This window comes from Notolepis coatsorum (assembly GCF_963971535.1).
Source record: "Notolepis coatsorum genome assembly, chromosome: 20".
Classification (NCBI taxonomy): Eukaryota; Metazoa; Chordata; class Actinopteri; order Aulopiformes; family Paralepididae; genus Notolepis; species Notolepis coatsorum.
In genome coordinates, this window is record NC_140184.1 from 59085922 (window position 1) to 59112090 (window position 26169).

Below are 26169 nucleotides of genomic sequence, written 5' to 3' on the forward strand. Positions count from 1 at the left end.
CAAAAGGAAGAAAGAGAGAGCAGAGAAAAAAACCACACACATACACACACACACACACACACACACACACACACACACACACACACACACACACACACACACACACACACACACACACACACACACACACACACACACACACACACACACACACACACACACACACACACACACACACACACACACACACACACACACACACACACACACACACACACACACACACACACACGAAGGGGACATGGACTCATTCCCAGCCTGTGGTCATGTGATGGTTGGGCTTGTGGTGGGATGGATCTATCATGTGTGTGTGTATGTCTCTAAGACCATGGCCTGGGCTCGACCTCCCTATGGGGGGAATGGCTGCTGGCAGCACAGAAGGCCTCTCGGGGGGTTGGGGCTGTTGTGTTGTGCAAGCCGAGGTGATTCCAGTGACCACGTCGTCCGGTCTGCTGGCGTCTCAGGCCACGTGGGAAGGAAGGTGTGGGGTTTTGGTCGTGCCCGGTTCACCGCCTCCACTGTCCATCTCACAGCTCAGTGACGTGGAGGGGGTAGCTGGGGGGTGGGTGTGCCGGGACCTGGGCCTTAAGCCTGTGGATGTGGCAACCGTGGCAGAGCAGGTGGTGCTCGAGAGGGTAACAACGGTGGCCCTCCTCGTCGTTTAGCTGGAGACTGCAGTCCTGGGAACAGAGACAAATAGAGACATGTACGTTACATGAAGTGGAGAAGAAAAGTTTTATTTTGTTACCTAATGTCCATGGATGTACTATCAACAATACTCGGGAAGATCCACAGTGCTCCATTCCCTCAATGGGACATTGTAAAGATGCGGGACTATGAGCTCCCGCTAGCACCAGTGAGTGTAAAAATTACTGGGCCTACGTGGCTAAGGAAGATAATGAAGATTTTGACGTATATATACTATATGTAGTGTTATATAACTATATGTAGTCTATAGACCTATAGGACTACATATAGTTCTAAAGGTCTATAGCACTACATATAGTTATATAAGTCTATAGCACAACATATAGTTATATAGGTTTATAATAGTACATATAGTTCTATAGCACTACATATAATTATATAACAGTACATATAGTTCTATAGCACTAACTATAGTTATATAGGACTACATGTCCCTGAGCAACGACCGGAGTGTTGAATGTCCCGTGACTAAGACGGGGAGGACGTGACCCTCTTTGCGCCGCCCCTGTGCCTCAAATAGATCCGCTATCAACTCTATCTTTAATCTTTCAAAATGTTCAGTTGCTATCGCTATTAGCTCTATCTTTAATCTTTCAAAATGTACAGTTGCTATTGCATGCACTCATCTGTGTTTCACCACACACATGAGTGCATGCTTACCAACTGTCCGTATGCAACACTACTATCACCAACATCTAAGAAGGGAGATCCCCCCTTGAATGGCCCTTCTAAGGTTTCTCTCCTCCACACTGCCTGTGGAGCTTTTTTCCCTATTGTTAGGTTTTAGTGAGTTTTTCCTTACCTTCGCGTGGGGTATGTCTGGGAGTGCTTGCATTCTTTCATTTATTTGCATTCATCTAAAAATGTTTGGACCTTATGGTGTTCTTGTTCTGTTCTTGACTTATTGTTATGTTTTCTTCTTGTTATGTTTTCTTCTTGACTTGTTTAAAGAAGACCTGTACGGCCCATGGGGACATTAACGTGTGTTGTCGGGCCCTATAAATAAATTTGATTTGATTTGATTACATATAGGTCTATAGCACTACATATAATTCTATAGGTTTATAACACTACATAACATAGTGTCCCATCGAGCCCAATAGTAATCTATTTTTGTTTGCTCTCCTGTTCTCACACCGGGACAAATTGCTGGTTGAAAACGTCCTTAGAAATGAAAAATGTAATCCTTTGGTCATAGGAAAGTTTCACAAGTGTGTTTAGTCTAGTGGTGAGATGCGAATTATGGAAGAACATGTTTGTTTTCAAGAAGTGTTGAATTGTTGTTGTGATTGTTGAGGCCAATGACCATTTCGGAAAAAAGAAAACATTTCAAAAAAAGAAAATGTCCGTAGCGCCGAACTAGGAAAGATTGGCACCTGGATATCGGATCATAAACTATCTTTACATCTCGGCAATCAATTCTGTTTGGGTCAAGAGCCAATCTTAATAAATCTCCTGGCTTCTCAATTAGTGTAGGAGCAAACAAAATCTAAAATAAAGATGAGGTCACATACTTGGGGTGCATCCTGGACAACAAACTCTCTGGTGAGAAAATGGCCCCAAAACTGATTGCTAAAGTAAATAAAAAAACACAATTCCTAGCAAGAATATCTTCATTCTTCAACAGAGTTGCCATGAAAGTGCTAGCAGGTGCACTCATCCAGTGCCATTTTGACTACGCCTGTGTACCTCTTGGTACTCAAATACCACCAAAGCACTCAAAATCAAACTCCAGGGCCCTCATTTATCAACAATTCTTAGAAAGTGTTCTATTTTCGTACTTAAGCACAGAATTTAGAATGTGTGTACGCACAGAAATATCGGGATTCATCACACGTGCATACACGGGTCGTACGCACACTCCGTGTTGATAAATACCATTAAGTTCTACGCTCCACGCTCGTGCACGATTTTAAGTATTTGCATATAACACCGCCCGTAATTAACCATATACGGTAATGAACACCCCCATGAAATGTGGAAAAGTGGACTAAGCCGAGCGAAGCGTGTTATGGGAGAAATACGAGACATGTACACGTACGGTGATGATGTTGGATATGATATCTATTAACTTAAAGACCATATTAACTAATAAAGACTGTGCTGGAATATGACTGCCTTTTTCCATTTTGTTCGATTAATACCCAGGGATTAAAGTTCTCCTCAATTTTATTCCAAATCGCGACGGATTTTCCGTCAATGTTCTACCTGCATATGATTTGTAGAGGCATACAATCTATTTTGATGTCGGTATAATCGAATTTTATTAATCAAGATCTACTTGAAATCAGCCCGCGATCTACCTGTCGATCGTGATCGACTGGTTGGGCACCACTGGCCTACATTATGCAACAGTAACTTGCAGTAACTTATGATATCATATCATATTCCTATATGTCTCCCAGGAATCGTGGGGCTCTGGGGAATAAAGGTTGGGAAGACCCTGCTATCATAGCCTATCCTTTATAATGTTATAGGCTATTTCATTTACAGTTTACTCTATCAGCCTACCCAGCATGTAATACGTTCTTTGTTAGAACTCAACTCGTTATTATTTTGCGCATAGATTGCAGAAATACGGGAACGTTTTGATTTATATTTAAAAGGCTTTGACACAAAACGAAATAAGTGGAATTTCGAAGCTGCAAGCAGAATACAAGTCATATCACCCACACGATATATGCTACCTGTATCCAGAGCATGTATGCTTTTCATTCATTTAAGACACATTTATTGCAAGGGTTTTGTAATACACATAAACTCAACAAATAACCTCTGTTCTCGTTGCAATGCGTTTTTAATTCTTTCTTATACAGTAGGAAGGGGGAAGAACACTATATCGTGGGTGTTCATATGACTTGTATTCTGCTTACAGCTTCGAAATTCTACTTATTTCGTTTAACAATGGCAAAGCCTTTTAAATATAATCAAAACGTTCCCGTATTTCTGCAATCTATACGCAAAATAATAACGAGTTGAGTTACGCGGAGCGCAGTCAGTACACCCCGTATATTCCGATAACGCTATATATAAACCATGCTGCATTCATTCAGAAGGAAATACCTATTATTCCAAATGCTATTTATAGGGTTTTGACCATAATTACACTACTGTTGCTATTTTACAATTAACTATAATGAATTACGGGGGTCATACAGAACACGTCAGTCAAACTAATGAACGAGAGCTTATTTCCGCGTTGAAACTAATGCATGAAACTGATGAGAGCATATGCCGTCCGTCTGCAGTATCCATATTCTACCGCCGGGCGCCAGGTACGCATGCCCTGAGCTGAGCTTAAATATACGCACAAAGTCAAGCACAAGTTCAAATTGATAAGTCCTACACTTTGCTTAGAAATGATCGTACGCACGGGTTACACACATATCTGTGCATACGCAACATTGATAAATGAGGGCCCAGACCTCCCAGAACAAACTAGTCAGTCAGGCTGCTCCACAATCTCCACCCCATGTCTCATCTCCTCCCCGAGCACTTCATTGGTCTTAGATGGCTCAGGGTAGAAAATCGAGTCTCACACATTAGAATGTGCATGGTGTTTGCAGAGCTATATCTATATTATTTTTTTATATATTTTTTTTATTATCTTTTCCCCCCCTCCTTTTTCCGATTTTTCTCCCATCCTACTGTTTAGTCGTTATGCCAATTCCCAACCCCCTTCCTGGTTGTTGCGCACTCCCCCTTACTGTTGGTCCGGGAGGCCGGAGACTGTCACATGCTTTCCTCCGACGCATGTGCAGCCAGCCGGCAGCCAGCCTGGCAGCGCAGATTCTCACCGGGAGAGTGTAACGTGTGGAAGGTCACACTACCTCCCTCCAGATCCTACCCTCGCTGTGCAGGCGCCCCGACCGAACTGTAGGGGTCGCTGTCCACAACGCCCAAATTCTATATATTATAGCTATGGAGACAATACTATGGCTCATTTGACAGTCACTATCTCTCATCCAACATGTAAAAAAGAGTAAATTCTTTCATGTATACGTTCGCGTGTTATTCCGTGGTGAATATTGTATAGTTTCAGAGTGATCCGGGCTAATTCCTCGAAGCTGAGTTATGGAGCGTTATGTGCATTTTGCTAAAGTCGTTTGTGTTGCTCGCCTGGACACGATACTATTTCCAAATCAAAGGTATATAATAGGTATTATGTTTCATCGTGAAGGCATCAAAGGAGGGGGGGGGAGGGGTCAAAATGCGACCAAAACAGTCGCACTCTGGAGCCCTGCTGACTAGATAATTATAGTTCTATAGGTCTATAACACTACATATAGTTCTATAGCACTACATCTAGTTGTATAGGTCTATAACACTACATATAGTTTATCTTTATTTCGAACATGTAAATGAATACAAACAAAATAAATAACTAAACAAAATCAAAACATAACTCAAACTAAATAAATAACTAAACAAAAGCAAAACATAACTCAATTTACATGTTCGAAAAGGAGTAGGAAGAAGTATAAACTTATTTAATCCTACCCCTTTTCCACTACTCAAATGAGTGTAATAATTTAAAACATTTCAAAACAAATATATATATATATGCAAAACAAAAAAACAAAAACTATATATGTAAAACATGAAAGAAAGAAAAAAATGTAATAAAATAAAAATGTAAACACCCGTGAATATCATCCCTGTACCTCGTGAACATCATTTCCTTATAAATCAGTTTGAATTGTCTCATATTTGGACATTGCTTTAGCACCACATTCAGACTGTTCCACAGTTTCACTCCACATATTGAGATGCAGTGTCTTCTCATGGTAGTGCGTACACTAAGAACTTTTAAATTGAGTTCTCCCCTCAGATTATAACCCCCCTCTCTATCAAAGAACAGTTCTTGAATGTTTCCAGGAAGTACATGACCTTTTGCTTTATACATTAATTGTGCCATTTTAAATGCCACAAGATCATTTTACTTGAATGTTTTTGACTTTAAAAATAATATGTTTGTGTGATCACGATAACCTGCGTGTGAACTATCCTTATGGCCCTTTTTGGAGTATAAAAAGTGGTTGTAGTGTTGTAGTGTTTAATTATAAGTGTTTCCCCAGACTTCAGCACAGTAATTTAAATATGGTAAAACTAGTGAACAGTAGAGAATGTAGAGTGATTTTTTATCCTAGCTATGTGGACTTATATTAATAGGATCTATGTCTCTAATTCTCATACCGGCGCATTCTTCCAATTCTCCTCTCACAATATTCACCCTCACTGAACCGAGTCATCTGAAAATGTGCATATCTGTGATGTCAGAGATTTCTCAGCTGCATAATAATGTGGCAGTTGATGTGGCAGTTGGCACCAGGCCACACAGTGGTTGGTGCCCAGCCTCAAAACGGCTTAAAGGGGAACTATCTTATAAATGGCCTTTTTGAGTGTTTAGCATTGTTTCCTAGCTATGTGAACTTATATTAATATGATCTATGTCTCAAAATTCTCATATTGGTGCATTCTTCCAATTCTCCTCTCACAATATTCACCCTCACTGAACTGAGTCGTTTGAAAATGTGCCTATATGTGATGTCATATAGTCACTGCTGCATGTTAATGTTCAGGCGAACACGACGCTCAGCAGGCCCGGCGCAGTGGTTTAGGTGCCCAGGCTCAAAACAGCTCGAGATCTTGAGGTAGAAAAATGCTGTTTTTGAGTATTTGATTAGAAATACAAAACAATGAATTCAAAAAATTAAAATCTTACAGAGGTGTTCCATAGACTCACAGGAATTGTGTAAAAGTGCCCAAATAGTGAAAGAAATAGTAAAATAGTTCCCCTTTAATGCTAGTGATGTTGACCGGTGTGTTTTGAATCCATACTGGCTATCGGTGAGTAAATTATGTTTATCAATGAATTTATCTAATCTGTTGTTGAAGAGTTTTTCTAATATTTTTGAAAACTGAGGAAGTAGAGAAACATGCCTATAATTTGTGAAGTGGTGTTTATCTCTAGTCTTGAACAGAGGTATGACTTTTGCTATTTTCATTTTATTCGGAAGTCGACCAGTTTTGAATGATAAATTGCAGATGTGCGTGAGTGGTTTTGAAATCCCATGAATGATTTTTTTTTTTTTTTACTATTTTCATATCTATTTCATTACTGTCTGTAGATGTCTTGTTTTTACATTTATTATTAGTTTCTATCATTTCATTTTCATCTACCGGTTCCAGAAACATTGAACTATGATTTCTTTCAATATAATTGTCATTTATGTCTTCAGGAGTCACTGGATCTGGGATTTTCCCCGCTAATTCTGGTCCAATATTTACAAAGAAATTATTAAAGTTGTTAACCACACCATCCATATTGCTAATAGTTTGATCATTTTCCATAAAATACTGAGGATAGCTTATTTGTCTTGATCCATTCCTAATAATACCATTTAATATATTCCAAACACCTTAAATATTATATTTGTTGTTATCTAATATTCTACTATAATGATCCTTCTTACATCTTCTCATAATATTAGTTAACTTATTTTTATATTTCTTATATTTATTTTCTGCCTCTTTAGTTCTATGTTTTATAAATTCTCTATATCAGTGGTTCTCAAACTTTTTACACCAAGTACCACCTGAGAACGTAGCTGGATCTCCAAGTACCACCATATGACCGACATTAAAATACAGTCTATTCAGCTATGCACAGTTTACGCAGGAGGCAAATCTATTCCTAATACCATTATTTATTGTTAACTTTTGTCAGACACAGCCACAATGTACAAAGGGGTAGCACTAGAACTAGCAAACTCTTCCACACAACTCATGCAAGGGGCATTGAGAACATAATAACTAACATTCTCACATAGCAAGTGAGAAAATTAAGAACTGTATTTCAGCAAATATACTTAATTCTCTCTCTCTCTCTCTCTCTCTCTCTCTCTCTCTCTCTCTCTCTCTCTCTCTCTCACACAGCAAGCAATTGTCCTTCATTCTCTCTCTCACACACACACACACACACACACACACACACACACACACACACACACACACACACACACACACACACACACACACACACACACACACACACACACACACACACACACACACACACACACACACACACACACACACACACACAGCATGTTGTTGTCCATTGACAACTCACATAAGCAGGGCCGGACTGGGGAAATAATTCAGGCTGGGAAATATAGTGTGAAATATAGCCCCAGTCAGGCCACTTTCTAAGTGGGGGTCGCCCACCAGGAATTATTTTGTTACAAAGACTTAATTTCCTGCATTCTGGTGCAAGAATTTTTGAATTTTTACCCTTTAAATGCCAGTTTGTGTGATGGCATCACAAATTATTGTTAAAAAAACACACAAAAAGTAAAATATTTTCAATATATCAAATGCAAAGTACATTTCTCTGGGGGGGATTATTACAGGCTAGGCATGTGTCAATGATTAGCAACAACACATATTTTGATGGATTTTTTGTAATGTCAGATTTAACAACAACTCTTTTCAGAAAAGTGGGAGTATTTCATTTTTTATCTGACATAAAAAAAAATCAAAAAATAAAAATGGTTATGATCAGGGCTGAAGTTGAATAAAAGATTTATGACTGTTTAGACTGCATTACTCTCTGTCACAGTGATCTCCTGGTTGTTCCCCACTTAGGTTATCTAACCATCGCGCCGCCGCAACTAGAAACACTGGCCTGGCCTACTTCTAAGTTCAGTTGCCTGACTGCCAAAAAAAATTTATAATAATAATAATGTTTTTTTTTTTTTCAAGTACCACCAGCAGTACCACCAAGTACCACTAGTGGTACGTGTACCACAGTTTGAGAACCACTGCTCTATATAGTGTATTTTTCTTTTTACATGCATTCTGTAATCCCCTTGTGATCCATGGGCTGTCTGAGTGTTTATGTTTACTGCTATATTCTTTTATTGGAAAATGTTTAACGATATAATAAGTTAAATATAGATAAGAATGTGCTTTGTCAGTGTCAGAATGATACATATGCTTTGTCAGTGTCTTCCTCTTTATATACTATCTCCCAATTTTGTAGTAGCAAATCATTTTTGAAAGCGTTCATTGATTCTTCTGTCCTCACTCGTTTAAATTGTAGTTTATTGTCCTGCTTGTTTTCTGTGTAGTTGTTGTCATAAACATATCGAAAGGTTATGTATATAACCTAGTTATATGAGTACTGGCTAAGCGTCCCGCTCTTAAGCCTATCTTCCTCAGGGGGTGCATCTGTCGGGCCTCGCGTCCGCTCTACCCCATATCTCGATAGGCTTAAGAGCGGGACGCGATGGCCAAGTACGATAATATAACGAAAGGTTATGTATATAACCTAGTTATATGAGTACTGGCTAAGCGTCCCACTCTTAACGGCCCTGAGTCCCTTTTTGAGGAATCTTTTCCTGGAAACGGGTTTTTTGGCGAGGAAGAGTGTTTGGTGACCATGCCTAGTGTCTTATAGGCTACGCCTCCATAGGGGCGGGACCCGGCAGGTGTGGGCGTATATTTGTTTTTCGTTAGTGGAGTACAGTAGGTACATGAGATGAGGTATATCTCGATAGGCTTAAGAGCGGGACGCGATGGCCAAGTACGATAATATAACTGCTTGGGGAATGTCATTATGTCTCAAACGCAAAAGCCCGTCCCCGTCAGGTCATTTGCATACAAAACAACGCATCCAGAGCTCCTTATAAGGCAAAGTAATGACGCATCTGTGTGGAAATGGATGCGGAAGTGCCTTGCGAGTCTTGTGCGACCCATCGAAATGAGATTAGATTAATGTATTGTCATCATATATAGTACAGCTCGTGGACGTGGTACACCTGCCGCAGCGCGCGCACACACACACGTGCGCGCGCAGTATACTGTAGCCTACGGCATAATGAATGAACGCAGTATAGGCTTATTATTCCATTAATGCCTACGGCGTAATGAATGAACGCAGTATAGGCTTATTATTCCATTAATGACTTGTTGCATTCGGATTTAGTAGATACTATATGCTCTGCCCTACGTACAGTATAGGTACAGTCTGTACTTATACTGTACATAGGGCAGAGGCAGAGCATATATATAGTATCTACTAAATCCTAATGAAACAAGTAACTAGAATATATTAAGCCTATACTGTTCATTAGACACGTAGGCCATACTGGCGCACACAAGACTTGTTATGGAATATTAATGCAGTCTATTTCCATGCGATTAGCTTTAGTTCTTATTTATTTATTTATTTATCCACTGTCATTTCAGTGTTGGTGTATAGGCTATATAGTGTATTTCAATATAAGTTTAATTAATTAATGATCAATGATTCGAAGGAATGCAGGTTTATAGATATATCAAACAAAGGTCTGTCCCATTGTATACCAATCAATGGGATATATTGCATGTTGACCTGCATTCTTTCAAATGTATATAATTAATCATTAAAACAGATGTGTAACAAATAAGAAATACAAATTCCACAGAAGGCATTAAATAATTATTATTTTCAATCATTTCACAATAATTGCATAATTGTGTTTGAATATCTGAGTAATTAAAGTAATTATACAGTACATTTGTCCAAAATAGCTGGTTCAGATATGGTTAATCCAGCCGCCCTGTGATCAGATGAATCCATATTATTTAATTAGTCAATCAATCATAAGTGTGCTCCTCAGCACGCTCAAATCTGATCTCAAGAAAATTTGGGGAATCGTGCTACCAGCCCTAATATGTCTTAAATGGGCAGAAATCTGCCTAAGAGGAAATTTTTGGTCATAAATCCGTTCGGGAATTAGACCCAATGAGAGTATCAATAATACACCTGAGTAAAGTCTAGTAAAAAAAAAAAAAAAAAAGGAAAATAAAAAGTTTTGAAAAAGTGAATTGTGAGTAAAAAAAAATAGGCGTTAATAGAATCGGGCGTTAACGCGTTAACTTTGACAGCCTTAATGACTTCATATAGTTATATAGGTCTATAACACTACATATAGTTCTATATGACTACATATAGTTATATAGGTCTATAACAGTACATATATTTCTTATGACTACATATAGTTATATAGGTCAATAACAGTACATATAGTTCTATATGACTACATATAGTTACAGTGTTTCCCCTGAAAAAAGATTCAACAGCAGTGCTGTGCTGCGCGCACTCTGCCGGAATCCAAATTTGTGCGTGCGCACGTGCCGCCGGAATCCATATTAGGGCACACTGCCGGAGAAATAACTTAAAACTACCTTAGAATTGTTCGAGATTATTCATGTTCATGTTCATAGAGTCATGTGCGTGTGAATTTGCTAGAATGTTTTTGACACTGCAAAAAAATAAATCTTATCAAGTGAATTATCTTGAATTATCTTATTCCACAGATAATTTTGCTTATTTCTTTCTTGATTTTGGTCAATTTAATCTTGTTTTAAGAAAATGTTAATCATGTTTTCTTAAAACAAGATTAAATTGACCAAAATCAGAAAAAAAGCTAAATTATCTGTCAGTGGGATAAGATAATTCAAGATAATTCTACTCAATATAGACTTATTGTACCAAATACAAGATATGTTCACTTGATATAATTTTTTTTGCAGTGTAGTTGTAATAAAAGTAAATGTCAAGATTAATGACATGCCTCAACACTTGTACACTATTTGTATTGAACATAGATATAGATTATTTAATAGATAATATAAATACTAACATATTAACTGTCTAACATACACAAATCATAACACTACAACAGTACTTTACACCTAATAAGTCTCAGTGGCATAGGCTACATTCTGCCTTAGAGCATTTCATTTTCCTGGGCTTTTGAAAGAAAAGCTCCAGGGCCCTCATTTATCAACGTTGCGTACGCACAGATATGTGCGTAACCCGTGCGTACGATCATTTCTAAGCAAAGTGTGGGAATTATCAATTTGAACGTGAACTTGACTTTGTGCGTATATCTACGCACAGCTCGGAGCATGCGTAGCTGACGCCCGGTGGTAGAATACCGTTACTGCATACGGACGGCATATGCGCTCCTCAGTTCATGCATTAGTTTCAATGCGGAAATAAGCTTTCGTGCATTACTCCCGACACTGGCGCGTGTTCTGTATGAACCGTAATTCATTATAGTTCATTGTGAAATAGCGACAGTAGTGTAATTATAACGGGCTCATGCGTGAACAAGAGGTTGGCTTGCTTGTTTGGCACGGGGGGCAGACACAGAACACCGACCTCCAAACGCGATTAAATATTGTTTCAAATAAAAAGCGACATACTATTATTTTGTGTCATGTTTCCAAATAAGATTGGCCACAACGAAATGCTTTCTACTTCAATTTGTTGGTTAGAATAGATTACCTCGCTCCGTTGAAACTTCACTGAGACTAACAGTAAAAGACAGTTTTTTTTGTGAGCTCCGCGCACAGACGTGATAATAATAATAACAATAATAATAATAGCTTCATTTTATATAGCGCCTTTCAAGAGACCCATGCAAGGTCGCTTTACATAGATAGGGGGGGGGGAAATAACAAAGTAATAAACATAGTGGACAGACTATGTAAATATGATGATGGGATTCAAGTTCATGTTTGTATTGATCACATAGGCAGGCTACACATGGCGTATAGGCTACATCATACATGGCAGTGAGATTCATTGTTCTTGTATATGCTCTCGTATTATTGTTTATATAGGCTACCCAATACTGACATCAAAATAGATTGTATGCTACGGGGTGTACTGACTGACTGCGCTCCGTGTAACTCAACTTGTTGTTATTATTATTATTATTATTATTATTATTATTATTATTATTATTATTATTATTATTATTATTATTATTATTATTATTATTATTATTATTATTATTATTATCAACACAGGAACGTTTTGATTATATTTAAAAGGCTTTATGTTAAACGAAACAAGTGGAATTTCGAAGCTGTAAGCAGAATACAAGTCATATGAACACCCACGATATAGTGTTCTTCCCCCTTCCTACTGTATAAGAAAGAATAAAAAACGCATTGCAATGAGAACAGAGGGTGTATGTGTATTACAAAACCCTTGCAATAAATGTGTCTTAAATTAATGAAAAGCATACATGCTCTGGACACAGAGCATATATCGTGTGGGTGATATGACTTGTATTATGCTTACAGAATTCCACGTATTTAGTTTTACAATGTCAAAGCCTTTTAATATAAATCAAAATGTTCCCGTATTTCTGCAATCTATGCGCAAAATCATAACGAGTTGAGTTCTAACAAAGAATGTACTACATGCTGGGTATGCTGATAGAGTAAACTATGATATGAATATGAATAGGAATATGATATAAGGTATACACTGGTCCGTCCGTGAGGATAGCGACGAGGAGTCGGATAGCCATTAAATGCCATTTGAGAATATAGGCTATTAATGCAAAGCGACGGCTGTGTCATGTGCTATTATATATGCGCAAGTTACTGTTGCATAATGTAGGCTATGGGCTGACTGCTATTATATGTAATTCATATAGGCTACCTAATACCGACAACAAAATAGATTGTATCATATGCCTCTACACACATCATATTATACCCGGTAGCCAATCCATATTCCAGCATGGTTATAATGATGACACACCAACGCGCCAAACAGATAGTGGTTAACGAACGGTCTTTATTAGTATATTAGGGAGTCGTTGATATCTGACATCACCATGTACAAGTCCGCCAGCATTTTATTTATTATCATCCGGGTTGTGTCTTCTTGGTTCGGCAGCGCCTCTATGAACAATCTCTCAGAGTTCGCTCGGGTCAGTCCATTATTTCACATCTCATGGGGGTGTTCCATTACCATATATGGATAATCGGGCGGTTCTGGTATGCAAATACGTAAAAGCGTGCACGAGCTGCAGCGTAGGATCAAAGTGATATTTATCAAGACAGGTGTGCGTACGACCTGTGTACGCACGTGTGATAAATCCAGTTTTTTTTGTGCTTACACAGATTCTAAATTATGTGCTTAAGAACAAAGATAGAACACTTTCTAATAATTTTTGATAAATGAGGGCCCAGGGCTCTTTGGTAGGGGAATTCACTGGTAGGGGGCCCATTGATGGTGAGACACATACAAGCGGCCAGATGGTCTCACTGCAGCCTTTTCCTCAGGTCAGTCTTTTACATGAAGCACCCCCCACAGCCCAAAATTATTTTAATAAAAAAAATGTAATAGTCTAGTTCATAGCAGCGGCGGTCCTAATTCAGCAGCGGCGCTGAATGCATATAAGGGAAACACTGAGTTATATAGGTCTATAACACTACATATAGTTCTATAGGACTACATATAATTATATAGGTCTATAACACTACATATAGTTCTATAGAACCACATATAGTTATATAAGTCTATAACACTACATATAGTTCTATAGGGCCCAATAGTTATATAAGTCTATAACACTACATATAGTTCTATAGGGCCCAGATTTGACATCCAAGTGACATCACTGATTGGAGGGTTCTCTTTCTAGCTTTAAGATAGTGGTGAGCACTAGCGGACTGGCCATCGGGAGCACCGGGAGTTTTCCCGTGGCCTGGCAGACTGGAAAATGCTTTTTTTATTTAATTTTTTTTATTTGTTTGTGTCCGCAGTCAGGCCACTGAACTCCGAAGCAGGCCAGGAGGCGTGAATATTAAAGGCAACCAACTTGTGTTCAGCCTTGCGTTCAGCGTTTCTCTGATTGGCCACACGGCCACGTGACTGTTAACACTTTAACTGCCGGAGGTTAAATTCATGACCATGCATGGGTTGCTAGCTCTATTTGTCTATGGAGAAGTTCCCCTTCTTTGCAGGGCTATAACTTTTTAGATTATATTGCTAGATTGCCATTATTAGGGCCCATTCAATGTCCTATATGTAATGTTCAGGGTGAAGCAACGTTAAACTTTTTCATTCACATATTCATACTAAAGTATGGTCTAAAGTATAAGTATGTTTTCATCTCTTTCTGCAGCTTTCTCCAGAACGTGATCTATAGCCCCAAATGCATTATATTGATGATGAAATACAGTTTGATGGCAATCGGCGCGATATAAAAAATTCCAACTGAACATGGTTCTAGAAGTTACTACACGTCATCTGATGTTGACCGGATGGCCGAGGGGGCGTTTATAATTCCGTGGGCAGCGTTATACCATTCATCTAATGTGGGTCATATGTTCATCAGATCAGTTAGTATAGAAGACATTGAAAAATAACGCTGAATCTTACCGTATCTTCCTCGCGCCGTTGGGCGATGAGCGTGGAGTATACATTTTCCTATTATGGGATGTTGAAATACCCGGTCCATTTCCAGGTTGTATAATGGTATATACGTCCAAATCATGTTGTTTATCGAGTTATTGGCAACGGATCGCTATGTATTGTGACGAGCTAGAGTGCCGGGACCTATACCGAGTGCCCGGAAGTAATATGGGTGAACAGCACATCGTCCAAGTAACTTCCTGTTTGGCGATTGCGCCGATCGGCCACCAGATGGCGCTCTTGAACCGCTAGAGCAGTGGTTCTCAAACTTTTTACACCAAGTACCACCTGAGAACGTAGCTGGCTCTCCAAGTACCACCATATGACCGGCGTTAAAATACAATCTATTCAGCTATGCACAGTTCACGCAGGAGGCAAATGTATTCCTAATACCATTATTTAGGGATGCACCAATATGAAAATTGGCCACCGATACCGATTGTTCAACTAACACAATCGACCGATACCGATACCGATATATAATAAGTATTTGTAATTTTTTAGTAATTTTCTTTTTTTATATATTTTTTTTTGTAATTTTTTTTTAATGAAACTACTGTATATTTGTATGTGTATGTTTGTATTTGTAGGCCTCTTCACTTACTTAAAAAAAGGAAACATCAAGAAATATGTTTATGGTATTAATTCCACCATGCCATGTAGCACTATCCCTCTCCCAGTATCGTCTGGCGGCCTGCAGATGGATACTATTCTCTCAACCAGCGCTCTCAACCAATGCAATAGAACCATTTTGATTGACAGTCGATTCGGCCAATTACGTCACACCGCTAGCACCCACCTCCCGCTGTTCTTACCACCAATCGGCAAGCGTTTATTCATTTTCTACTTCCGGGCATGCCGCCATTGATCTGCTTGCGAGAACCACAACAAGCTAATACGTTAGCTGCCCGCCGACCAGCGCTCCACAAGATGACCAAACGAGACACAATGATTTTACTGCAACAACTGTTATAATAAAACAAAGCCTTTCTATACATTTGTCTGGTTGAAAACTTTATTAACAGATTGCAGAATGGGTAGTTGGGTACGGAATGAGCAACGGAATGGAACTGAGCTATGAACGGAGTAATGCCTTGCTTACTTGCTATCTTCGGGTAAATAATATGCTGATGTTATTGAACGTGTAACACTAACTATATAACGTTAATGCCACAAAACGAATGTTTGTGTCATTTTAACAGCAGATACTTTCTTAAATGCCATCTTCCCGAGAGAGGGGTGTTGACGGGGAGCTGTGATGGGTTCGCTTGGTTGTGTTATTAATAGCATTGAACAGCTAACCGAAAGTTAGCGTTAACTAAAGTTAAAGGTTTAGCCATAACGTTACCTTGGCTAAAGTTGGGGCTATTCATAATCCAGCAATAATGGCTGCAGACCTGCAAGCAAAGTACAGCAAGTTGGTATTCCAACGTAAATCACATTTTCACCAGTAACGTTAGTCTTCCATCTCCCGGTAGCTCATGCTAGCTAACCTAGCTCATGTTAACGTAGTCACTGAGCGACCACCTCGCATACACAATTAATGACATGTTGCGGACAGCCATATCGGTGACAATGTTTAGCTTTTAGTGCCAAATGATAAGAGTCTGAAGCGGAGTCTCAAAAGAGAATGTTGAATATTTAGTAGTAACTTTGATGCAGTAGCTTGTGTGTGTGTGTGTGGGGGACTGGGGGCGGCGCCGTTGTGCAGGACGCGACTGAATTTATCGGCTACTGCCATCGGCACATTTGAGCTTATCGGCCGATAGGCCGATTGCAGTCAACAAGGCACTTATCGGCCGATACCGATACCTGACCGATACATCGGTGCACCGCTACCATTATTTATTGTTAACTTTTGTCAGACACAGCCACAATGTACAAAGAACTACACTAGAACTAGCAAACGCTTCCACACAACTCATACAATGCAAGGGGCATTGAGAACATAATAACTAACGTTCTCACATAGCAAGTGAGAAGAACAACTCTATTTCTGCAAATGTACTTAATCCTCGCTCTCTCTCTCTCTCTCTCTCTCTCTCTCTCTCTCACTCTCTCTCTCACTCTCTCTCTCTCTCTCTCTCTCTCTCACACAGCAAGCAATTGTCCGTCATTCTCTCTCTCTCACACACACACACACACACACACACACACACACACACACACACACACACACACACACACACACACACACACACACTGTTGAATGTTTACCCTTTAAATGCCAGTTTGTGTGATGGCATCACAAATTATTGTTAAAAAAAACACACAAAAAGTAAAATATTTTCAATATATCAAATGCAAAGTAAATTTTTCTGGGGGGGATTATTACAGGCTAGGCATGTGTCAATGATTAGCAGCAACACATATTTTGATGGATTTTTTTTAATGTCAGATTTAACACCAACTCTTTTCAGAAAAGTGGGAGTATTTCATTTTTTATCTGACATTATAAAAAATCTAAAAATAAATGGTTATGATCAGGGCTGAAGTTGAATTAAAGATTTATGACTGTTTAGACTGCATTACTCTCTGTCACAGTGATCTCCTGGTTGTTCCCCACTTAGATGATCTAACTATTGCGCCGCCGCAACCAGAAACACTGGCCTGGCCTGCTTCTAAGTTCAGTGGCCTGACTGCAAAAAAAATAAAAAAAATAATGTTGTGCTTTTTTGGAAATGTTTTCAAGTACCACCAGCAGTACCACCAAGTACCACTAGTGGTACGCGTACCACAGTTTGAGAACCACTGCGCTAGAGGGTTCAGTGGGGATTTTTGGTGGGTCTCAGGCCAGCGGATGGGAAATATGAATCCGATCACAGATTTTTGAAATATTGATATCAAAGACGAGTTACGGCGTCTTCGGCAACTTGAGCATGGCGGGGAAGGACGCCTAAACACGTCTTTCGGCACTTAAAGTGTTAACTGGAATATGTTGTTTCTTTACACATATGTTGGGATTATGTAATTGGTTTGTCATGACAAAACAATAAAAATCGCTACTTTACTGAACGCAGTTAGTAACTCTGCCACCACCCACTTCAATGACAGAGCTCTCATATTTGCGAATGCATAAACTATATCTTAAATTATGGCTATGTGTCTAATATGGCTGTCGCGAAGTCATTGATAAGCGACAGCCATATTAGACACATAGCCATAATTTAAGATATAGTTTATGCATTCGCAAAATATGAGAGCTCTGTCATTGAAGGGCTTCTTCAACGGAGCATGGCCGCTGCTGCGTCAAGCCGGCGGCGGCGCACGGAAGCCGGGGACAAACCACCACATCGCCCCGCTGGCGCTTCAGCAGCCTCCACGGGCGAAATAACATATAACGTTACAGCGTACAGTTCCACACTGATGTACAGTGACACCCAGAGTTTCTAGTTACAGTAGTGACGCGTGAATCGAGATAGTCCTAACAGTGTTTATTATTAAGAGTCAGATAGTCCGCACAGTGTTTATAGTCCTAACAGTGTTTATTAGTAAGAGTCAGATAGTCCTAACAGTGTTTATTATTAAGAGTCAGATAGTCCTAACAGTGTTTATTATTAAGAGTCCTAACAGTGTTTATTATTAATTAACGTCATAAACCAACTACCAGATTTATTTTGCACCAGGGAACTTGAAGGTTCCTGCCGCTTGCGCTCGCGGCAAAAGGTAAGCCGGCGGCGGCCCACGGAAGCCGGGGACAAACCACCACATCGCCCCGCTGGCGCTTCAGCAGCCTCCACGGGCGAAATAACATATAACGTTACAGCGTACAGTTCCACACTGATGTACTGTGCAAATGTTTCTATTTGCACGGAGATGTGCTCTCTATATAAATTCAGGCAAGCAGGCAGGAATGAGTTAACTTGTCATTCACAACCCAGCGCGAAACAGCGCGCCTGCGCAGGCCTTGCCAATCTAAAAAACAAGTCTATTGATTTAAATCATGAGGAAATCGACTGCCGAAACCCGGAGATATGAACGTTTTGGATAGCTCTAGAATGGGTGAAGACGAACGTCGGACTGAAATTGAAAGAATGAGACGAAAGCAGGGCGCAATCAGAGGTGTTATTGCGCGAGTTTTGAATCAGATGGACATTGAAATTGACAAGGAAACTCAGAATGTTGATGACTTGAGCACTTTATTGGATGTACTGAGAGTTAAAGAAGACAGTTTGTTGGAACCTGAACGTGAAATAGAACAGCTATAACTCTGACGGATGATTTGGATGCTGATATTGAAGCCGCAGAGATGTAAGGAACGTGTCGTTATGTTGATTTTTGAAAGAAAAGCTCCAGGGCCCTCATTTATCAAAGATTCTTAGAAAGTGTTCTATTTTCATACGTAAGCACAGAATTTAGAATGTTTGCACGCACAAAAAAAACGGGATTTATCACACGTGCGTACAAAGGTCCTAAGCACACCTGTCTTGATAAATATCACTTTGATCCTACGCTTGAGCTCGTGCATGGTTTCAAGTATTTGCATACCAGAACCGCCCCGATTATCCATATATGGTCATGAAACACCCCCATGGGATGTGAAATAATGGACTGACCCAAGGGAAGCGTGTTATGGAGAAATACGAGACAGGCTGACAGACATGTACATGTACGGTGATGTCGGATATGATATCTCTTAAAGACCATATTAACTAATAAAGCCTGTGCTGGAATATGACTGCCTTTTTCCGTTTTGTTCGATTAATACCCAGGGATTAAAGTTCTCCTCAATTGTATTCCAAATCGCGATGGATTTTCCGAAAATTTTCTACCTGCTGCATATGATTTCTAGAGGCATACAATCTATTTTGATGTCAGTATTGGGTAGCCTATATAAACAATAATACAAGAACAATGAATCTCACTGCCATGTATGATGTAGCCTATATGCCATGTGTAGCCTGCCTATGTGATCAATACAAACATGAACTTGAATCCCATCATCATATTTACATAGTCTGTCCACTATGTTTATTACTTTGTTATTTCCCCCTCCTATCTATGTAAAGCGACCTTGCATGGGTCTCTTGAAAGGCGCTATATAAAATGAAGCTCTATTATTATTATTGTTATTATTGTTATTATTGTTATTATTGTTATTATTATTATTATTATCACGTCTGTGCGCGGAGCTCACAAAAAAAATACTGTCTTTTACTGTTAGTCTCAGTGAAGTTTCAACAGAGCGAGGTAATCTATTCTAACCAACAAATTGAAGTAGAAAGCATTTCGTTGTGGCCAATCTTATTTGGAAACATGACACAAAATAATAGTATGTCGCTTTTTATTTGAAACAATATTTAATCGCGTTTGGAGGTGGGTGTTCTGTAACCCCTTTCGTGACTGTGATGCACCGAGTGAATCCACAGTCACTTGCTCCTCAATAGGAAACCAACCTAGATTTACCCTGAAGGACTGGTTCTAACCGAACCGTTCGTTATACAAGAATCACAGAGAAATGTCAAAGGTACTCACAGTTGCACGAGGGTTTCGGACAGAGATACGGGATGGTTTGAAAGCTCGGCGTTGCTAATAAACATTTTAAATATTTTTTATAAACTGGTCAACACAGCATTATTTCCGGCGTTGGCTGCCTGGTGTGATCACAGCGCATGCGCATCATGCACACAACGCCGGAAATAATGCAGTGTTGACCAGTTTATGAAAATTATTTAAAATGTTTATTAGCAACGCAGAGCTTTCAAACCATCCCGTATCTCTGTCCGAAACCCTTGTGCAACGAACGGTTCGGTCAGAACCAGTCATTCAGGGTAAATCTAGGTTGGTTTCCTATTGAGGAGCAAGGGGCTAGGTGGTTGATGGTGGTTGAGAAGTGAGAGAGAGAAGTGAGAGAGAGAACCCTTGTAAGTTCTCTCTATTTATACACTGTGGAGCGCAGTTCTGGAAGGTTCTGCTATGACATCACTGCGGCATCCTCAAACCTCAAGACCGTTCCAGAACGTTCTAGCCTGTTCTAACCGGTTCTACTATGACATCATACTGGAGCTTAACTTGAATTACACTATGGCAGTTACACTAGGTGTTCTGCGTCTGCCCCCCGTGCCAAACAAGCAAGCCAACTTCTTGTTCGCGCATGAACCCATTATAATTACACTACTGTCGCTATTTCACAATGAACTATAATGAATTACGGTTCATACAGAACATGCGCCAGTGTCGGGAGTAATGCACGAAAGCTTATTTCCGCGTTGAAACTAATGCATGAACTGAGGAGCGCATATGCCGTAGTAACGATATTCTACCACTGGGCGTCAGCTACGCATGCTCCGAGCTGTGTGTAGACATAAGCACAAAGTCAAGTTCACGTTCAAATTGATAAATCCCACACTTTGCTTAGAAATGGTCGTACGCAAGGGTTAAGCACATATCTGTGCGTACGCAACGTTGATAAATGAGGGCCCTAGGGCTCTTTGGTAGGGGAATTCACTGGTAGGGGGCCCATTGATGGTGAGACACATACAAGCGGCCAGATGGTCTCCCTGCAGCCTTTTCCTCAGGTCAGTCTTTTACATTAAGCACCGCCCACAGCCCAAACGAAATGATTTTTTTTTTCTTTTTTTAAATTTTAATACATTTTTTTTAATAGTCTAGTTCATAGCAGTATATGTGAACTATACTGAGGCACCAGAATAACATGTGTGAACTCTTCAAATGGGTGACAATCCCCTTTTAATACAATACTGTGGGAACTTGAAATCAGTCCCATCCACTTCAATTTGTTAAATAAATACAGTGATTCTCAGGAGCCCACTTTTCAGTCTCTCCTTTCACTCATGTTTTGCATTAAAGAAAAACCAACGTAATGACTTTTCCATCCTCCGACATGATTCACCTGCTCTGCGACCGCTTACCCCACAGAGCACGGTTGAATGATTACCCATTGTTTACGTAATTCCTTTATCAATTACCTTGTGGGCGTATGAGCCATGGAATGGAATGTCAGGCACTTAACCCTTTCAGGTGCTACGTTTTCATTTTCATTTGCTCAGATTTCTTGTTATCTTGGAATTCTTTTTGGGAATCTTTGTCTTGGAATTCCATAGCTTTTAATGGCCAGCAGCCACTGTGACAGCATCATTAGAATGTCCATCGTCTACTGTGACATCATCATTAGAACTAATCCTAGGTGTGGGATCGTACATCTGAAAGAGTTAAACAAGTACACCTGTTTTGAAACGTTCTTATTTCATGTCCTGCTGTTGTCCCCATCTGAGTTCACAACTCTACCCAGGAGCTTGACTGAGCTGGAATGTGCTGGTCAATGAGTCACCACAGACGCTCGTACACAGGTTCACTCACTCTCCGGGTGTTTGTGTGACGCTCGTACACAGGTTCACTCACTCTCCGGGTGTTTGTGTGACGCTCGTACACAGGTTCACTCACTCTCCGGGTGTTTGTGTGAGGCTCGTACACAGGTTCACTCACTCTACGGGTGTTTGTGTGACGCTCGTACACAGGTTCACTCACTCTACGGTGTTTGTGTGACGCTCGTACACAGGTTCACTCACTCTACGGTGTTTGTGTGACGCTCGTACACAGGTTCACTCACTCTACGGTGTTTGTGTGTGGGCAAGTGTGCACGAGTTTCTGTTATCTAGTAATTACCGTCTGTTGAAGTCCGACATCATTTAAATCTCTCCGGTCATAATGTCCAGTGAAAATAATTCCCAAGTGGGCCAAACTGGCCAAGGTAGCCTGCTTGATCTCAGTATCCAGTGTGCCAGCAGAGAGGCAACTGAAAAGTCTCACATATACAATTCAAAGACTGAAATGAATATATATCTTCGGAGGGTGTCTCCATTTATTTAACTCGACTCAACAACACAGTCAACAACATTATGGTTAAGCTAGTCCATTATGCGCGTGAGTCTATTGACGGGACTAATTTAATTTGGAATATAATGTATAAGCAAAAGTAGCCTTTCAATAAACAATATTATAAATATACATACCTTGATGATGCTATTCTTTATGTAGCCTATCAGTTGTTTTCAAGTTCAATACACACAGATAATATTTAACCAAAATGTCTCCCATTTGTCCCGGACATTTAAATGTTCCAGGACACGTGGACCGGCACCAACAGAAACCCTGATGAGGGCGCCAGTCAGTCCAAGAGACCCAGATCCACAAAGAATGGATTGCACGGAGCAAGTTGCACCCTTACTTACAATTCATTATGAATTGAAAATGGGGGACCCTGATGTAAACAATACGAAAGTCTTTCTCTGGTCTGCATCCCCTTAACAATTGTGTGTATTGAGCCGTACTGTATTGTACCCATTCTGCAATCTGTTAATCAAATCAAATCAAATTTATTTATAGGGCCCGACAACACACGTTAATGTCCCCATGGGCCGTACAGGTCTTCTTTAAACAGGTCAAGAAGACAACATAACAATAAGTCAAGAACAGAACAAGAACACCATAGGGTCCAAACATTTTTTAGATGAATGCAAATAAATGAAAGAATGCAAGCACTCCCAGACATACCCCACGCGAAGGTAAGGAAAAACTCACTAAAACCTAACAATAGGGAAAAAAGCTCCACAGGCAGTGTGGAGGAGAGAAACCTTAGAAGGGCCGTTCAAGGGGGGATCTCCCTTCTTAGATGTTGGGGATAGTAGTGTTGCAGACGGACAGTTGGTAAGCATGCACTCATGTGTGTGGTGAAACACAGATGAGTGCATGCAATAGCAACTGTACATTTTGAAAAATTAAAGATAGAGCTAATAGCGATAGCAACTGAACATTTTGAAAGATTAAAGATAGAGTTGATAGCGGATAGCGAATAAAACGTTCATTCAATCAATCAATCAATCTGCAATTTTATTAACAGATTGCAGAATGGGTACAATACAGTACGGCTCAATACACACAATTGTTAAGGGGATGCAGACCAGAGAAAGACTTTCGTCTTGTTTACATCAGGGTCCCCCATTTTCAATTCATGATGAATTGTAAGTAAGGGTGCAACTTGCTCTGTGCAATCCATTCTTTGTGGATCTAGAGGGTGAATCACATTGCCATAGATTAAAAATAAGTCTAGTCTAGTCTTGTTTTGTATATATTAAAAAAGGAGTCTAGTCTAATCTTCTAGTCTTTCAGGTGTATGTTTTTTGGTATGTTTTCTCAGAATTTGAATTTGGAATTCTACTCTATGGCTTTCAATGGCCAGCAGTAGGGGGTGTGATGGTTTGCTCAACTCACAATCTTGATAGGATTCCAACTTTATACGTTTTTGTTACTTTTCCCTGGTACTCCACAGTGCACACAATGTAAATTTCAGTGAGCCTCAGTTAGCTTGTACAGATGGGAGCGTGACTCCATTAACTTTGCAATGGTTTATGGCCAACTATCCTAGTATGAGGAACAGCATGGATTGTGCTGAGAAAGATGTGATTTAGTCCAGAATTCCATAATAATCTATACTGTAGTTGGGGAGATAACAGTGGAATTATTGAAACCTAGGATCAGAATTATCATTCGTATACATTCTTTCATTGAGGTCTAGCTTAGAGAAAATATACTATTCAGGCCCCTGGTTGAGAACCACTGGTAAAGGGGACCTCACCTCGCAGTGATAGCACTCCACATGGTAGTCCTTATCCATTGACACCACCCGGATGGTCTCCTCGGAGCCCTGACAGGCAGAAGAAGAACACTGTCAGTCCAACACAGAGGCCACTGTGCCCGGCAACACAATATACAAATTGACGAGTCTAGAGGACATCAGCTAGTCCAAGCTGTCACTGGGTTATTGTTGTTGTTGTTGTTGTTGTTGTTGATGATGTTGTTGTTGTTGTTGTTGTTGTTATTACCTGAGCTGGAAGGATTGGCTGGTTGCAGGAGGCACACTTTGGGGCGAACACCCTGCAGGAAGGATAGGGGACAACAGTGTACAACTGATATTAGAAAAACAACAGAGATGGTGCAGTGGTACCCCTGCTGGCCCAGGATCCAATAACAACAGAGATGGTGTAGTGGTACCCCTGCTGGCCCAGGATCCAATAACAACAGAGATGGTGTAGTGGTACCCCTGCTGGCCCAGGATCCAATAACAACAGAGATGGTGTAGTGGTACCCCGGCTGGCCCAGGATCCAATAACAACAGAGATGGTGTAGTGGTACCCCTGCTGGCCCAGGATCCAATAACAACAGAGATGGTGCAGTGGTACCCCGGCTGGCCCAGGATCCAATAACAACAGAGATGGTGTAGTGCAGGGGTGGCCAACCAGTCAGAGACTAAGAGCCACAAAAAAATGACTGTGGTACCACAAAGAGCCACACCATATACCAGCGTTTCTCAACCTTTTTTTTCAGTCACGGCACCCTTCATGTGTTTATAGGTCTCACCCTCTGGCCTCTGAAGTTGCTAATGTCTTTTTTATTTGGGCCTCACAGGGTTAAAAGTACCCTGTGAGACCCACGGTTGCAAAATTACAAAATCACTTTTAGCCATTTAAAAAAATAATGTTTATTTAAAATTTTTTAAAGGGGAACTATTTGACTATTTCTTTCACTATTTGGGCACTTTTACACAATTCCTGTGAGTCTATGGAACACCTAGGTTTTTTTCAAAAAAAATGCATTGTTTTGTATTTCTAATCAAGTACTAAAAACCGCATTTTTCTACCTCAAGATCTTAAGCCGTTTTGAGGCTGGGCTCCAACCACTGTGTGGCCTGGTGCCAACTGCCACATCAACTGCCACATTATTATGCAGCTGAGAAATCTCTGACATCACAGATATGCACATTTTCAGATGACTCAGTTCAGTGAGGGTGAATATTGTGAGAGGAGAATTGGAAGAATTCGCCAATATGAGAATTAGAGACATATATCCTATTAATATAAGTCCACATAGCTAAGAAACAATGGTAAACACTGAAAAAAGCCATTTATAAGATAGTTCCCCTTTAAGCACATGTATAGTCAATTGGTCCTGTTGTTCAGCCTCACAATGCTATTTGATAGTAAATGTGTTTATATGTCCCACCCTCTGGCCTCTGAAGTTGCTAATTTCTTTTTAATTTGGGCCTCACAGGGTTAACCTCTTAAGCCCGAGATATACAGTAAAAGTGTATATTGTCAGCATTATGTTTGTTTACCAATTATTTTAACTGTTATTAGTGAAATATAAGATTATAGAAATCTCAGGGC

General features: G+C 40.0%; 1 protein-coding gene across 1 annotated transcript in view; it reads right to left on the reverse strand.

Moving 5' to 3' along the window:
- Positions 1-223: 223 nt before the first annotated feature.
- Positions 224-26169, reverse strand: part of wtip (WT1 interacting protein) — a 131812-nt gene continuing 105866 nt past the window's right edge. Inside the window, exons 6-8 of the mRNA XM_084337791.1 lie at positions 24829-24880; positions 24582-24650; positions 224-680 (exon numbers count right to left, since the gene is read on the reverse strand). Coding sequence (XP_084193917.1) covers positions 528-680; positions 24582-24650; positions 24829-24880 — 274 coding nt within the window. The 3' untranslated portion in view covers positions 224-527. The remainder of the gene's footprint in view (positions 681-24581; positions 24651-24828; positions 24881-26169) is intronic.